The following is a 16,669-nucleotide window of genomic DNA, read 5'->3' as shown; positions in this document are numbered from 1 at the left end:
CACACACACACACACACACACACAGATGCTGCCGACTCTCTGCAGCTTCGTCCTCGCTGTGAAACACGATGGTCAGTGTTTTACAACAGTTTACAAGCTGCACGTTCACAAACACCTATCTGTCTTATTTCAAGTCAAAACAAATCTCATTCTACTTTAAAATCAGACTCATCACATTAAAAGCAGCTTGTTTTTAGACACTTTTTACTTCTTTCAAACATAAGTTGAAAAATCTGATAGTGGAGCAAGTTTTTCTTCTTTCAAAGCACAAAAAACTTGCTTTCACTGGCAGATTTTTCTACTTATTTCAAGGCAAGGCAATTTTATTAGTATAGCCCGTTTTTACCACCAGTTTGTCTCAAAGGGCTTCACATCCCATCATAACAACATCCTCTGTCCTTAGACCCTCACATCCACTGAGGAAAAACTCCATGGAAAACCCTTTTAACAAGTGAAAATTAGTTTGAAACAAGTGAAAATGATCTAAAAAAAAAACAAGCAAATTGTTAGGTGATTGCTTATTTTAAGTGGAAAGAGATTAGTTTTGACAAGAAATAAGACAAATATTCTTGGAAAGATGTAGAGTTTTTGCAGCAGACTGCAGCCTGTAGGGGGCGCTCTTCTCCAGCTCACACCTCACCAACATCTTCATGTCGCCTCATGACACTCGGGGTTTGATCAGAGGTCAGGTTGAGGGGACGGCGCCCCCCACAGGCCTGGTGGAGCTGCTGCTGTGTTGTTGTTGTTGTTGCTGATGCAGCTGTTTGACCTCCTCAGCCACCGTAGTGTCTCTAGCACCGGGACTCAAAACTCTAATTATCATCATTAAAGGGACATTGTGTAACTTCTGCTGTTACACAATTCATGAAAATTGATTATTTGGTTCTTCAGTCTGTTTGTCATGAATCACCAAAGTTCCTGTTCCTTTCAGCTCTGAATGAGCCGTTCATATCGTTCATATCTCCATGGAGCGGGTAAACTCGGTGCTGGCTGCCATGTGGTGTCTCCATGGTGACGGTAGGAAACCACGGAAACTCAGCGGAGACACCGGAGCTGTCGGCTCAGTCACCGCGGTAACGCAGTGAGGAGGAATGGAGCGTTACACTGATGCTGCATTCACCTGCAGTCGGGCAGACGGCCGTCGCTAACAAACCAGACGTCATTTTAGTCACAGAAGTCCAGAGAAAGACGGTAAAACGATACCACATCGCCATGACAACATGTTGTCACGTGTATTGTTTTGCCTCGTGCTGACGGACCACTTGTTTACATAGAGGCTTGTTTATGCCGTTACGTGCAGCGGCTGTCGTCCGTCTGCCGTCTGCCCAATTTCACCTGAATGCAGCATGAAAAATATACAACCACAACACTAGATGGAGGAATTCTACACAATGAACCTTTAATGGACGTTGTGATGTCACAGAAGTGAAGCCCGTCATGTAACTGTGTTCACTGTGCTGCTGTGTGTGTGTGTGTGCGTGCGTGCGTGCGTGCGTGCGTGCGTGCGTGTGAGTGAGAGCGTGTCATTAGGAAACAGCCTCAGGGAGCCTCGTCTCCGCTCTCTGGCTCATCTTAATGACAGTTCTGTCAATACTGAGTACTGTGTGTGTGTGTGTGTGTGTGTGATGAAACCCTCTAACATCCGTGTCCCTCCACCATATGGACGCGTCCGGTGTCGTGTGTGGACATGATTTCTGTGTGGATGATCTCCGTGGCAACGGTACGTCTGATTGTCTTTAATATGTTTCAGCAGAGTTACAGGTGTGTTATCTGGAGACAGGTAGAGGACTGTATTGGACCATAGTGGACTGTATTGGACTGTATTGGACCATAGTGGACTGTATTGGACTGTATTGGACCATAGTGGACTGTATTGGACTGTATTGGACTGTATTGGACCATAGTGGACTGTATTGGACTGTATTGGACTGTATTGGACCATAGTGGACTGTATTGGACCATAGAGGACTGTATTGGACCATAGTGGACTGTATTGGACTGTATTGGACTGTATTGGACCGTAGAGGACTGTATTGGACTGTAGTGGACTTTAGTGGACCGTAGAGGACTGTATTGGACCGTAGTGGACTGTATTGGACTGTAGTGGACTGTATTGGACTGTAGTGGACGGTAGAGGACTGTATTGGACTGTATTGGACCGTAGTGGACTGTATTGGACCGTAGTGGACTGTATTGGACTGTAGTGGACTGTATTGGACCGTAGTGGACTGTATTGGACTGTATTGGACCGTAGAGGACTGTATTGGACCGTAGTGGACCGTATTGGACTGTAGTGGACCGTAGTGGACTGTAGTGGAACGTATTGGACCGTAGTGGACCGTAGAGGACCGTAGAGGACCGTAGTGGACTGTATTGGACTGTATTGGACCGTAGAGGACTGTATTGGACTGTAGTGGACTGTATTGGACCGTGGTGGACCGTAGAGGACTGTATTGGACTGTAGTGGACTGTATTGGACCGAGGTGGACTGTATTGGACCGTAGAGGACTGTATTGGACCGTAGTGGACCGTAGAGGACTGTATTGGACCGTAGTGGACTGTATTGGACCGTATTGGACTGTAGAGGACTGTATTGGACTGTATTGGACTGTATTGGACTGTAATGGACCATAGAGGACTATAGTGGACTGTATTGGACCGTAGTGGACCGTATTGGACCGTAGTGGACCGTAGAGGACCGTAGTGGACTGTAGTGGACTGTATTGGACCGTAGAGGACTGTATTGGACCATATAGTGGACTGTATTGGACTGTAATGGACCATAGAGGACTATAGTGGACTGTATTGGACTGTAGTGGACTGTATTGGACCGTAGTGGACCGTAGAGGACCGTAGTGGACTGTAGTGGACTGTATTGGACCGTAGTGGATTGTAGTGGACCGTAGAGGACCGTAGTGGACTATAGTGGACTGTATTGGACTGTAGTGGACTGTATTGGACCGTAGTGGACCGTAGAGGACCGTAGTGGACTGTAGTGGACTGTAGTGGACTGTATTGGACTGTAGTGGACCGTAGTGGACTGTAGTGGACTGTAGGCTAGTGGACCGTAGTGGACTGTAGTGGACTGTAGTGGACTGTATTGGACCGTAGTGGATTGTAGTGGACCGTAGAGGACCGTAGTGGACTGTAGTGGACTGTAGAGGACTGTATTGGACTGTAGTGGACCGTAGAGGACTGTAGTGGACTGTAGGCTAGTGGACCGTAGTGGACTGTAGTGGACTGTAGTGGACCGTAGTGGACTGTAGTGGAATGTAGAGGACCGTAGCGGACTGCAGTGGACCGTAGTGGACTGTAGTGGACTGTAGAGGACCGTAGCGGACTGCAGTGGACCGTAGTGGACCGTAGAGGACCGTAGTGGACTGTAGTGGACCGTAGTGGACCGTAGTGGACTGTAGTGGACTGTAGTGGACTGTAGAGGACCGTAGCGGACTGCAGTGGACCGTAGTGGACTGTAGAGGACCGTAGCGGACTGCAGTGGACCGTAGTGGACCGTAGAGGACCGTAGTGGACTGTAGTGGACCGTAGTGGACTGTAGTGGACTGTAGAGGACCGTAGCGGACTGCAGTGGACCGTAGTGGACTGTAAAGGACCGTAGTGGACTGCAGTGGACCGTAGTGGACTGTAAAGGACCGTAGAGGACCATAGTGGACCGTAGTGGACTGTATTGGACCGTAGTGGACCGTAGTGGACTGTAGTGGACTGTAAAGGACCGTAGAGGACCGTAGTGGACTGTATTGGACCATAGTGGACTGTATTGGACTGTATTGGACCGTAGAGGACCGTAGTGGACTGCAGTGGACCGTAGTGGACTGTAAAGGACCGTAGAGGACCGTAGTGGACTGTATTGGACCGTAGTGGACCGTAGTGGACTGTGTGTCAGGAGTGTGACGAGTGTCAGGCCTGTTGATGGTTACCATGACACCCGGTCTGTCACACACACACACACACGTCCTTGTAGGCAAGTGTGTATGTGTGTGTGTTCCTGTTCTTACTACGTTGTGAGGACCGACGGTAGTTTTTAACCAACAGAGTGAGGACATTTAGGAGAAGTGAGGACATTTTGGCTGTTTAAGGGTCAAGACTTCAGGTTATAATTAGGTTTATATGAGGTTAAGTGTAATGGTTAAGGTTAAGGGTTAAAGGCTATAGGGAATACATTATGTCAATGAGTGTCCTCACAAAGATAGCATTACAAGAATGTATGTGTGTGTGTTGAATGAAGCAGCATCTAACTGGAAATATGAATGAGACTGAGGATGAAACAGGCGACAACGTCATGGCAACGAGAGAGAGAGAGAGAGAAAGAAAGAAAGAAAGAAAGAAAGAAAGAAAGAAAGAAAGAAAGAAAGAAAGAAAGAAAGAGAGAGGACCAGTGAAGAACCAGTGAAGTAGCAGCAGATGTTCTTGAACCGGTTCTCTCTGGTTCTCGGCTGGGCCAGATTGACCATATATGGGCAACGGGGCAGAGTCAGTCATTATTATGGTTGATCATTATGGGGTGTAACGGTACACATAGGTCACAGTTCGGTACGTACCTCGGTTTGGGGGTCACAGTTTGGTACGGGTTCGGTACAATTCAGTACAAAATACAACAGAAAGTCACACATGTAAGAGACTAGCTTTTGTGTTTTTTTCGGTGCAACACGCCTGTTTTTCCGTGCACGTCTGCTTCTCCGCCTGGTGCCTGTTTCTCTCCAACTTCTTCCTCTGGCGCTCTGCTCCGTTTGAAAGGAGAAGGAAGACTTCACCTCCGAGATGTAGAATGTGTGTTATAGAAGAGAAACACACATTTCAGGGCTGCTGACTTGTATCATCAGAACAGAAATGTCAGCCTCCTTTCATATTTAAAGACCCATTTATTAAAGGAAATTATAAAACGGAAAGGTGAAATCCGGCGATCTGATTGGCTGTTAACCGTGGTATAATGAGCATATACCACGGCTACTATTCTAAAACCTCATCACAGCGTAGGCTATCACTCCGCCTCAGGCACGTATGACTGGTATGAATGGACAATGGACTGTTGCAGTCCGTAGCAAGAGACAGTTGATGTTTTTACGATGTTGAAAAATGGACTAAAGTAGTTGAATTGACATGTTTAAGGTGAACTTTGACCTCCAGAGGGTTAACAATGGTAGAGGGGACTGAGCAGTGACAGAGGAAAAGACCAGATGCAGAGCTAACTTGGAGCTAACGTCTGGAGAGGTGGGACTATTTTTTCACAGTGAGGCTATTTTATTCGATAATATGTGTTTCTGGTTGAATAAAACTACATGAAATTGATTGCGTATCCCTCTTTTATATTGCCTTTATTCGTAACCGTTTTATAAAAGCAATATATCACTCCAGTCCGTGGTATATGCTCATTATACCACGGCTAAGGGGCGTTGTTCGGCCCGACGCGAAGCGGAGGGACGACAACCCCCTTAGAGTGTTATAATGAGCATATACCACGGACTGGAGTGATATATTGCTTAAATAATGTAAGAAACAGCAGGTCATCAGCATAAATTGTTGATCTTGACGTTGCATTGCGTGCCACAGTGTAGCTTCTGGTTTACTTTTCTTCCCTACACAGTAAATAACGGCATTTTATGGCAGTGCTGGTGATATCCAGTTATTTCTAATTGTACTGATTCATGCAGAAGCCTGATTTCTATAGAAATATTCATGCTCTTGATGATGATGGCCACGTTGTGATCACTGCTTAATCCTCTGTTGCTCACCCTGAGCTTTCTCCTGGTTTTCCCTGTTAAAAGGGTTTTCCATGGAGTTTTTCCTCAGTGGATGTGAGGGTCTAAGGACAGAGGATGTTGTTATGATGGGATGTAAAGCCCTTTGAGACAAACTGGTGGTAAAAACGGGCTATACAAATAAAATTGCCTTGCCTTGCCTTGCCTTGCCTTGCCTTGCCTTGCCTTGCCTTGAGGGGGGGGGGCCTTGAGTCTTGTTGCCCAGTGCACATGAAAAGTATTAAACCGGCCCTGGTTCTAACGAAACCACAAACCAAAATAAAATCAGAATAAACACATCATCTCTGATCTCTTGGCTCATCATCATCATCAGCATCATCATCATCATAATAATAATACATTTTATTTGTAACGCACTTTATATTTAACAAAAATTCTCAAAGTGCTACACTGCAAAAATTCTAAATCCTACCAAGAATATTTGTCTTATTTCTAGTCAAAATGTCATTTCTAGTCAAAATAAATCTAACTCTACTTAAAATAAGACACATCACATATAAAAAGCAGCTTGTTTTTAGACACTTTTTACTTCTTTCAAGCAAATATTCCACTTGAAATAAGTAGAAAAATCTGACAGTGGAGCAAGTTTTTCTTTCTTATTACAAGCACGAAAAACTTGTTTCACTGGCAGATTTTTCTACTTATTTCAAGTGAAAATTAGTTTGAAACAAGTGAAAATGATCTAAAAACAAGTTAATTGTTAGGTGATGAGTCTTATTTTAAGTGGAAAGAGATTAGTTTTGACTAAAATTGAGACATTTTGACAAGAAATAAGACAAATATTCTTGGAAAGATTTTGAGTTTTTGCAGTGTACAACAGCAACCATAAAGAGAAAAATAGGTTAAACAAGAGTTAAAAGCAGTTATCTTGAGCGGGCAATTACAGATTAAAAGATTTTTTTAAAAGGTACGTTTTGAGGCCCTTTTTTAAAACAATATATCGACTGTGGAACCCTCAGGTGTTCATCATCATCATCATCATCATCATCATCATGCTCCTCCTTATATTGAACTTTTTAAATTTTTCCTAAAGAGGAGAAACTTCCTCCTCGGTCGTCTGGTGTCTGTGGCTCAGCAGATCCAGATGTGTCGGACCCAGATGTTGTGATTACATAACAGATGTTGTGTCCAGATGTTTCCTGCTGAGTCAGTGTGTGTGTGTGTGTGTGTGTGTGTGTGTGTGTGTGTGTGTGTGTGTGTGTGTGTCTGGTCCTGTGAGCTGAGATTAGATCGTATTGATCCGTCGCTGGCGGCTGCTGGTCTCTGATCACATGACGCAGGAATGTGCCGACCGGTCTGATGTCTGATCCAGAGGAGCGGGGGGGAGGAGGGGGAGGAGGGGGGAGGATGGGGAGGATGGGGAGGAAGGTGGAGGATTATTCCCCCCTCCCCCCCCCCGGCTGTTGGCAGCGTCTGATGTTTGGAGTCAGCAGTCGGAGGGTTTCCCTCTGAAAGCTCCGAGCTTTGCTTCTGAAAAGGAGGCGGCGGCCGAGCTGAGTCAGAGGAGGAAACATCATCATCACCACCGAGCAGCAGCTTTAATCACCTCACCACCACCGACTGGAGCGGCTTAGGGGGGGCGGGGCCTCTGGCTGGGGGGGGCGGGGCCTCTGGCTGGGGGGGGCGGGGCCTCTGGCTGGGGGGGGGCGGGGCCTCTGCAGACTTGATGCTGCTTTAACCAGTTTTGAATGTCGATGACTTTATTTCATTTAGGTTCAGTCAACTCACATATTTGCCTCTGCATACAGTCTGTGTACAACCACTCATTTTATTCCTGCAGCTTAAAGATTCCTACATAAACACACTTGACTGTCTGTGTGTCACATACCAACAGAAATTGATATTTTTTAAGAATGAATATATATAAGATATAGTACAATAATACCAAAGTTGTTGGTGGTGTATTAAGATTTCTACACTGCAAAAACTCAAAATCTTTCCAAGAATATCTGTCTTATTTCTTGTCAAAATGTCTCATTTCTAGTCAAAACTAAACTCTTTTCACTTAAAATAAGACTCATCACCTAAAAATGAACTTCTTTTTAGATCATTTTCATTTGTTTCAAACATATTTTCACTTGAAATAAGTAGAAAAATCTGCCAGTGAAAGCAAGTTTTTTGTGCTTGTAATAAGGAAGAAAAACTTGCTCCACTATCAGATTTTTCTACTTATTTCAAGTGAAAATCTGCTTGAAAGAAGTAAAAAGTGTCTAAAAACAAGCTGCTTTTAATGTGATGAGTCTTATTTTAAGCAGAATGAGATTTGTTTTGACTAGAAATAAGACAAATATTCTTGGTAAGATATTTGAGTTTTTGCAGTGTAGGCCTACTTAGAATATGTGTGTTGATGGAACCTAAATCCAAAACATAAAAAAAAACTACATAAGGTTGTGCATGTCCGGCATGTGTGACTTTAATAATGTGTATATTTCCAAATGAATGATTTGATAGTTCTACAATGCATATTCTAATATTTGAATCCAATCTTTTCTTCATCTCATTCCAAAATGTTTGTATCTTTGAAACATTTCCAGAACACGTGTGTGTGCATGTCGATGATTTCAGTTTCAGTCAGCTGCTGCTGTGTTTTATGATTCATCACTTTATAAAACTGGCCGCTTTTATTCCACGTTTCCTCATCAACAACGAACAGTCGATAGATCTTGATCACAAGTGTGTGTGCGTGTGTGGCACTGTGTGTGTGTGTGTGTGTGTGTGTGTGTGTGTGTCTTGTGGGGACACTCAGCAGTGTGTGGAGGTGGACCCAGTCCCGCAGTCTTACATAAGAACAGATATAATAGCTTCTAATTCATCTGCTTCTCATTTCCACAATCTCTGCACAGTAACCCACTTAGACAACCACACACATACACACACACACACACACACACACACACACACACACACACACACACACACACACACACATTAACACATCTGTAGTTTCTCCTACAGAAACACAAACCAATCAGAACCATTGATCCTCAGACGTCATATTATAAAACACATAAACACGTCTAAATACTGAGATGTTTCAACTGGAATTAGAAATCTACTGTTAAATATTTAACATAATTAAAATGTAACTGCACAGTTTAAAATGAGTCTTTCTGTCTGAAACGGAATAATTAACCCGATTCTGTCTGTGATGATGAAGACGATGACAATAACATTAATGAAGATGAAACTAAATGCTTCCAGACATGAAATGTAGAACAAAGAGATAAATGACAATGAAGCATGATGAAGATAGATAGATAGATAGATAGATAGATAGATAGATAGATAGATAGATAGATAGATAGATAGATAGATAGATAGATAGATAGATAGATAGATAGATAGATAGATAGATAGATAGATAGATAGATAGATACTTTATTTATGGGAAATTCAGTTTCTCAGCTGCACAATAAATAACATCATTCAACAGAAAGACATAAAATAGTAAAAAAAAATAGTGCATTGAGAATAAATAAGAACAGTGACAATAAACAGCCCATAGTAATAAAAATGCAGCAGGATTGCAGTGGAAAGTGAAGATGTGAAATGAGACAGAATAATGATAAAATAATAAATTGTTAAGGTAGAATAAGTGTGTGTGTGTGTGTGTGTTTGGAGAGGAGAAAGAGAGTGAGAAAGAGTTAATTGCTGCTAAATTATTATTGCAACACAGAATCAAATCATCACATGACAAAGTGTTTGTGTTAAAACGACGACTCACACACACACACACACACACACACACACGCTGAGTGATGATGAGTGTGTCCTGTGTTCTCAGAAAGCCTTGGTGGATCGAGAGGCAGATGGAAAAGTGAGCGAAGGCTGCAGCAGCACAGCAACAACCACCACCGAGAATCACAATTCCTCCTCATCCTCCTCATCCTCCGTCGCCATGGAAACCGGCGGCGAACAATCATCATCATCATCAGAGCTGCCGATGCCGTTGCCGATGCCGACGGGCTGTGAAGTGGAGGCTGCTGAGGATGATTCACCTGAGCAGCAGCAACAGGAGCAGAAGGACGCCGAGCCGTCAGATGATCCCACCGGGGGCTCGTTAGCAGCTCTCCCCCCACCCGGAGAGACCCAAGACCAGAAGGAGGAGGTCTCAGAACCAGAACCAGGACCAGGACCGGGACCAGGACCAGGACCAGGACCAGGACCAGGACCGGGACGCGAAGAACTGAACCGGAACGAGTCGGTCACCTCGTCCGTGTCCGACTCCTCGCCCTCGAGCGCCGACAGCGTCTACGAGAGCGAGGCCCATCGCAAGAGGCACGACACGCCGGACCACCAAGACCCCGAAACCGTGTTGGACCCTGAACCAGAACCAGAACAAGTCCCAAAACCAGAACCAGAACTGGACCTTGAACCAGAACCAGAACCAGAACCAGAACTAGACCTTGAACCAGAACTAGAGCTAGAGAATCTCGAGGCCGGACGAGTCCCTGAACCAGAGTTAGTCCCAGAATCAGAGCAACTTCCCGAGCCAGAACTAGATCTTGAACCAGAACTCGTCCCCGAGCCGGAGCAGTACCCAGACCCCGATCCCGAGCCGGACCTCGAGTCGGGAACGGTCCCTGAACCAGAACCAGAACTAGAGCCAGAACTAGAGCCCGAGCTGGGGCTGGATCAGTTCCCTGATCCCGAGGACGACCTCGGCCTTGAGCTGGGGCCGTTCCCTGAGCCCGAGCCCGAGCTGGACCCGCTGGACTTGGACCTGTACCCGCATCCAGAGCCCGAAGACGTCGAGTTCAGCTGCAGTGATCCTCTAATCTCCAGTAATCTGCCCGTAGACGCGGATGAAGTCCAGTACGATCCGCCACTCCCCGAGGAGTCGGCGCTGGAGCACTGCATCCGGGAGGAGGCCATGTCGGATGCGTCCAACGAGTCCTGTCACCACGACCTCGACCCCGACCTCGACCCCGACCCCGAGGACGAGGACGAGTGTCTTCGAGTGGAGATCGCGGCGGCTTCGTCCGACAGCGACACGGACGAGAAGTGGAGAGCGATCTTCTCCTCGTCCATCAACAGGGAGGACGACGACTCGTACCTGGACGGTCTGCAGCTCAGCGCCCAGGAGCTGTTCGTGCAGAAGGTCGACATGACGGACCTGGAGGACGAAGAAGACAACGAGGAGGAAGAGGAGATTCTGGAGCAACCTGAGGAGGAAATCTCCCTCCCTACGCCCACTCAGGAGGTGAAGTACAACCCTCTAGGCCTTCAGGGTCTGTCCAAGATCTCTGAAGACGAGGGCGAGACCAATCACTCCAACAACGCGGCACTCGACCAGAGCAAGAAGCTGCTGCCCAAGGACTTCTGCGTGATCCAGGAGACCAAGAGCGAGAACGTGAGCACGGAGCACGTGGACTTCCAGCTGGCGCGCCGACAGTGGCGGGAGATGGAGGAGCAGACCAAGAACAAGGTCTTCATCCCCACGGCGACCAACAAGCAGCAGCCCAGTTTCCACGGCAGCCACAGCTTCATGTACACGCCGGTCCGCAACATCGACCGAGCCTCGAAGAAATCCCACCACGAGCTGGAGAATCTGAACCTGGCGATGGGGGAGTATCCGACCACGCAGTTCAGTATGTTTATTTCAGTCTCATAAAAACAAATACAATAGGACGAATCTCCTTGTTGTTTCCAACTACTTCCTGGTAGAAAACCAGCATGAGAACAATAGTGACGGACGAGAGTTTCACTATATTTATCTCATTTTTCATGTCACTATATCACCGTTTAGACTAATCTGATGTTTGTAAAGTTTATAAAACCAATGATTGGACAAACATTACTATTTATGTGTGCACGTTTTTGTAATTAGTCATGGTTATCATAGATTAGCCGGGCTAACGGTTAGCTAGCTAGCTGTTTAACTTTAATAACTCAGTGACTCAATAAACGCTCCATGAAAAAATATTTTCTCCAGCGGATATCTGAGTTCCAACATGACTGAGCTAACTGGAGTAGTTTCATGTGGTGTCCCACAACGGGAGGGTTTTAACAGCTGACGTCCTGCTGTTAGCTTAGCTACCGCCGTTAGCTTAGCTACCGTTAGCTTAGCTACCGCCGTTAGCTTAGCTACCGTTAGCTGTCCCTGTCAGCTGAGCCACTGATGCTTTCTAGACACTGTGATTCCCCCAAACTGAATAAATACAACACATAGCAACACAAAACACACACACAGAAATAGTAATGTTTCTTCAATCATTTCAGATTTGTCTAAACGGTGATAGGGCGTGAAAAATATGATATATAGCTAAACTCTCGTTCGTTACTATTGATCTCATTCAAATTACAGCTGGTTTTCTACCAGGAAGTAGAATGTAAACAACAAGGAGATTCGGTCTATAGACAAATATAAGGTATAAATACAAAACAAAACAAATCAGAACAAGAACACAACAAGCAAATCAATTTACTTTGACCGAAAAGGTGTAAGAGGCTGAAGCATCAGCTTATTTTGCCTTTACCCTTCTTAAATTAACATTTTCCGTTCACTCAATTTAAAACAATTTTTACAGAGCAACAACAAAAAGAAAAAAAAAACCCTGCATATTCTACATACAGCAGTTTATAAGCACACTGGTATTTATAAATCAGTTTTATATTTATTAATAATATTATTTTTAAATAACTTTTTGAATCTATTAAGTGTGTTGCACAGTTTGATTTCTAATTCTAGATGATTCCATTGATTGACTCCTGTAATTGATTAATACATCTTTGTTTCACATTTCTTCGTACTTTTGCTTTTGTATCTCAGTTCAGTTCAGCCCGTGCTCCGAGGACTCGGGTCTGGACGACTCCAGCTACCGCTCTCCCTACGACGACCCCGAGACGCCGGTGGAGCGGGAGATCCGCATGTCCATGGAGCGGGAGGAGAACTTCCGCCGCGAGAGGAATCTGAACCTGTCCAGGATGGGAAAATCCACCGACTGCGCTCCGTCGCGAGGAATCCCCCGATCCATCAGCACGCCGCTCACGCCGTCGTTCATCATCACGTCCTCGCCCACCAAAGACCCGCTCAACAAACACGAGGTAAGATAAGTAAGCAATATATCACTCCAGTCCGTGTATGCTCATTATACCACGGCTAAGGGGCGTTGTTCGGCCCGACGCGAAATGGCTGTCTAAACCGGAAGTGACCAGATTTTAACCGCCAGTGGGCCGATTTTGATGGATTTCAAAATCTGGTCATCGGTTTGGACAGCCATTTTGAATTTTGAAAATGTCAGAAATGGATTCAGCATCATCAATAACCCCTAAAACCACTCCAATATTGCCCAGATCAGCCAAGTCAATTTTGTTGAAATATTGCCCATATAGGCAATTATGCTAATTTATGCTAATTATGTCAATTATGCTAATTGTCCAATATATATAAGTTAGCATCCGACAGTTTCTGAATACTGGGGACCCATACTATCTATTTCTAACATAAAACTTTGGGGTACTCAACATTTCCGGGTACTCATTGTTGGCAAGTAGACTATTGTTGTACTTTGCAACAAATAAAGTCTACATGTAGCCTACACTCCAGGACAAAGTAGCGTCCCCGACTCCACGTAGATGCCCAGATATTTATAGGAGGAAACTTGTTCAATCTCAGCATTATGTACAGTAACTGGTGGAGGGTATGGACCCACTGGGAGACCAACAATGATTTCTTTTGTTTTCTTTGAATTAATAAGGTGTCGGCCAACAACGTGATCATACTGGACCCCGGCAGCGACTGCGGCGCCGACGGCCGGGCCGGGGAGTGGCGCTCCGAGGACAACGGCAGCAGCTCCTCGAACCTCATCATCCTAGAGACGTCCAACCTGATCATCCGCAGCGCCTCCGAGTTCTCCCTCAACAAGGCCTGCGAGCAGCCGCCGGAGAAGATGTTCCTCAACAACCCCTTCTTCAAGCTGCGCTCCAGAAGCACCATGTCGCTGGTGGACGAGGAGATCAAGATGGTGAAGCAGCGCGAGGAGGAGCTGAAGAAGGAGCGGGCCAACCTGTACGGGAAAGACCGCTTCGATGCCGACAGGATGTTGTCCAACCACATGGACACGCTGGCGTTCGACACATCAGGTAGGTCAGCAACAGCATGGTGAACTGTGTGTGTTATTTCCAATAATCAATTCTAATCAATTGATGTAAATTCAAACTTTATTCAGTTCCCTTAAAAGGATACACCAACATTTTTTTTCCCGTGTCTTGCCTCACTCCTGAGTCCATGACCAGCAGATAGACACCATCCTTTCCACTGTGCGTGCAGTAACAAGGGAGATAGAGCCGTATCGCCGTAATTAGCTTAGCTCAAACACTGGAAGTGTATGGGTAGTGTTAGCCTGCCTCCACCTAAAGTCGCTAATTAGCTTAGCTCAAACGTTGGAAGTGTATAGGTAGTGTTAGCCTGCCTCCACCTAAAGTGGCTAATTAGCTTAGCTCAAACACTGGAAGTGTATGGGTAGTGTTAGCCTGCCTCCTACCTAAAGTCGCTAATTAGCTTAGCTCAAACACTGGAAGTGTATAGGTAGTGTTAGCCTGCCTCCACCTAAAGTCGCTAATTAGCTTAGCTCAAACACTGGAAGTGTATAGGTAGTGTTAGCCTGCAGGAAGCTAACCTACCCTCGATGTAGCTAGCTTGAACCAAAATAAAGCGTCTTTGCTTGAACCCTCCGTTTTGACCGATCTCGTCCCGTTAGCGGCATTTGACCGCTCAAGATGCCTTACCGGAGAGTTTTGTCAGCTCTGAGATCGAGACGAAGATCGGTCCGTTTAGAGTTGCCGAAGAGTGTCTTTGATTACATTAGGTAGGAGGCAGGCTAACACTACCTATGCACTTCCAGTGTTTGAGCTAAGCTAATTAGCGACTTTAGGTAGAGGCAGGCTAACACTACCCATACACTTCCAGTGTTTGAGCTAAGCTAATTACGGGCGATACGGCTCTATCTCCATGGTTACTGCACGCACAGTGGAAAGGATGGTGTCTATCTGCTGGTCATGGACTCGGGAGTGAGGCAAGACACGTAAAAAAAAAATGTTGGCGTATCCTTTGAATGCTGTGCAGCATTTGATGCTCAGTGCTTGTTGCTCCAAAAAAGTAGGTAAGGTAAGGTCCAGTAAGTTCCAATGACAGGATTCGATTTGAGACACTAACTGTGGAAATTCACCCACTACAGAAGTAAGAACATAGATAGTACATAGTCAAATAGTAAACTAGAACATAGTGTAGATAGTAAACTAGTACATAGTCAGATAGTAAACTAGAACATAGTGTAGAGCTGTAGTAGATTGAAGCTAACGAGGACCTCTGCTTTTCGTTTCAGCTGATGTTCCTGTGAAGTGCAAATCGTCTCCGTCGTCACCGATGAAGACGGCGTACAGGATGGACCGGTCGGCGCTGTCCTGCGACCACAGAGTGAGTCACTCACTTACAAACTTCTCATTCACACAACATGGCTCCACTTCACTACGACTCACTATCTGACAGATTAAGGCTGTATTGGAAACCGCATACTATACTGCTAGTACGTACTGATTTGGCCAAAATGCAGTATGCAGTATACAGTATGCAAACAAAAGCAAAATCTGCAGTATGCGAAAAATTCCCCGATATCTCCAGTATCTGACCAGTCTACATTGCGTACTGTATCCCAGCTCTTCTGTCCAATACACACAGGAAGCTTCACTTTACATTCAGACTAACTAATGCTACTGATACAGCTGTTAGATTTCATCACTGAGACCAACATTTATCTCCTAGAAATAATGTAACCAGCCGGTGGTAAACCTGTAAAAACCTGCGGGTAAGTTAATTAGCGATGGTTTTCTCCCCCGGGATGAGGACGGAGGTTGGCCGGCCGAGCAGCTCTGCAGACCGGCTGCTGTCTCTGTGATGTCCCGGTCGCTGCAGAGCTTCACTTCTCTGAAAAACATCGGAGCAAACTTCTAAACAGCCGTCGTTTGGATCAACTGGCCGTAGATTTGGGGTCTAAACAGCTACTTTCTCACATGAAAACATATTAAAACTTAATAAAGTTACATAATAACAGAGCTAGAGCGGGAAATAAAACAGCTTTTAGCCTGTTTTACAGCTACTGCTACCGGTTGCTGCGAAATGCATTCTGGGAAACTTGTAGACTGTTACTGCGGTGTGAACGGCCTCGGTCTGCCGAATCCCACATTCAGTCTGCAGAATACAGTACATACTAACGCAGTACGGTAGTATGTGGTTTCGAAAACAGCCATAGTCTTCACTATTGACTATGTTATCTATCTATCTATCTATCTATCTATCTATCTATCTATCTATCTATCTATCTATCTATCTATCTATCTATCTATCTATCTATCTATCTATCTATCTATCACAGGTCTAGGGAAACTGATAGCAACTTGTTATTACTGTAAATGACGATGTGTTCACTGTTTCCATGTAAATCTGATTCACTTGTTCCACCTTCAGTCTAATAACCTGAGGGAGGAGGAGGAGGTGAAGGAGGTGAAGGAGGTGAAGGAGGAGGTGAAGGAGGAGGAGGAGGAGGAGGAGGAGGAGGAGGAGGTGCTGTGAGTAAACACTCAGCTCTGTGTCTCAGTTTCCAGACGTCTACACGGGCGGACGCCGTAAGAGCGCCATGGCTCTGCGCTGGGAGGCCGGCGAGTTCACGAAAAACGACTGAGGAGGAATCGACGAGCCGACCGTTCGTTCGCCGTATAAGGGCATCGAGTGTCAGTGTTGTTGTCGTTTGAGTTAGATTCAGCATCGCAGTCGTTTTGTTCCATGTCGTGACATAATCTAAACTCTGCTTCTGTGATGCTTTGGGCAAAAAAATAGCAACAAGTGAGAAGGTTTTTTAAGGGCCACGATGAGTTCACAGACCTGATAGAAGAGTTGT

General features: G+C 45.4%; 1 protein-coding gene across 1 annotated transcript in view; it reads left to right on the top strand.

Annotated features, from left to right (window-relative positions):
• palmdb (palmdelphin b) overlaps nucleotides 1-16,669 on the top strand; it is a 168,632-nt gene that overhangs the window by 22,256 nt on the left and 129,707 nt on the right. Inside the window, exons 5-9 of the mRNA XM_085763715.1 lie at nucleotides 9,559-11,369; nucleotides 12,557-12,821; nucleotides 13,475-13,859; nucleotides 15,101-15,192; nucleotides 16,370-16,614. Coding sequence (XP_085619841.1) covers nucleotides 9,559-11,369; nucleotides 12,557-12,821; nucleotides 13,475-13,859; nucleotides 15,101-15,192; nucleotides 16,370-16,453 — 2,637 coding nt within the window. The 3' untranslated portion in view covers nucleotides 16,454-16,614. The remainder of the gene's footprint in view (nucleotides 1-9,558; nucleotides 11,370-12,556; nucleotides 12,822-13,474; nucleotides 13,860-15,100; nucleotides 15,193-16,369; nucleotides 16,615-16,669) is intronic.

Source organism: Trachurus japonicus, chromosome 20, assembly GCF_045865225.1.
Source record: "Trachurus japonicus isolate A0001 chromosome 20, Traja_1.0".
Lineage (NCBI taxonomy): Eukaryota > Metazoa > Chordata > Actinopteri > Carangiformes > Carangidae > Trachurus > Trachurus japonicus.
Note: the sequence above shows the minus strand (reverse complement) of the source record. Positions and strands in the feature narration are given on the sequence as shown.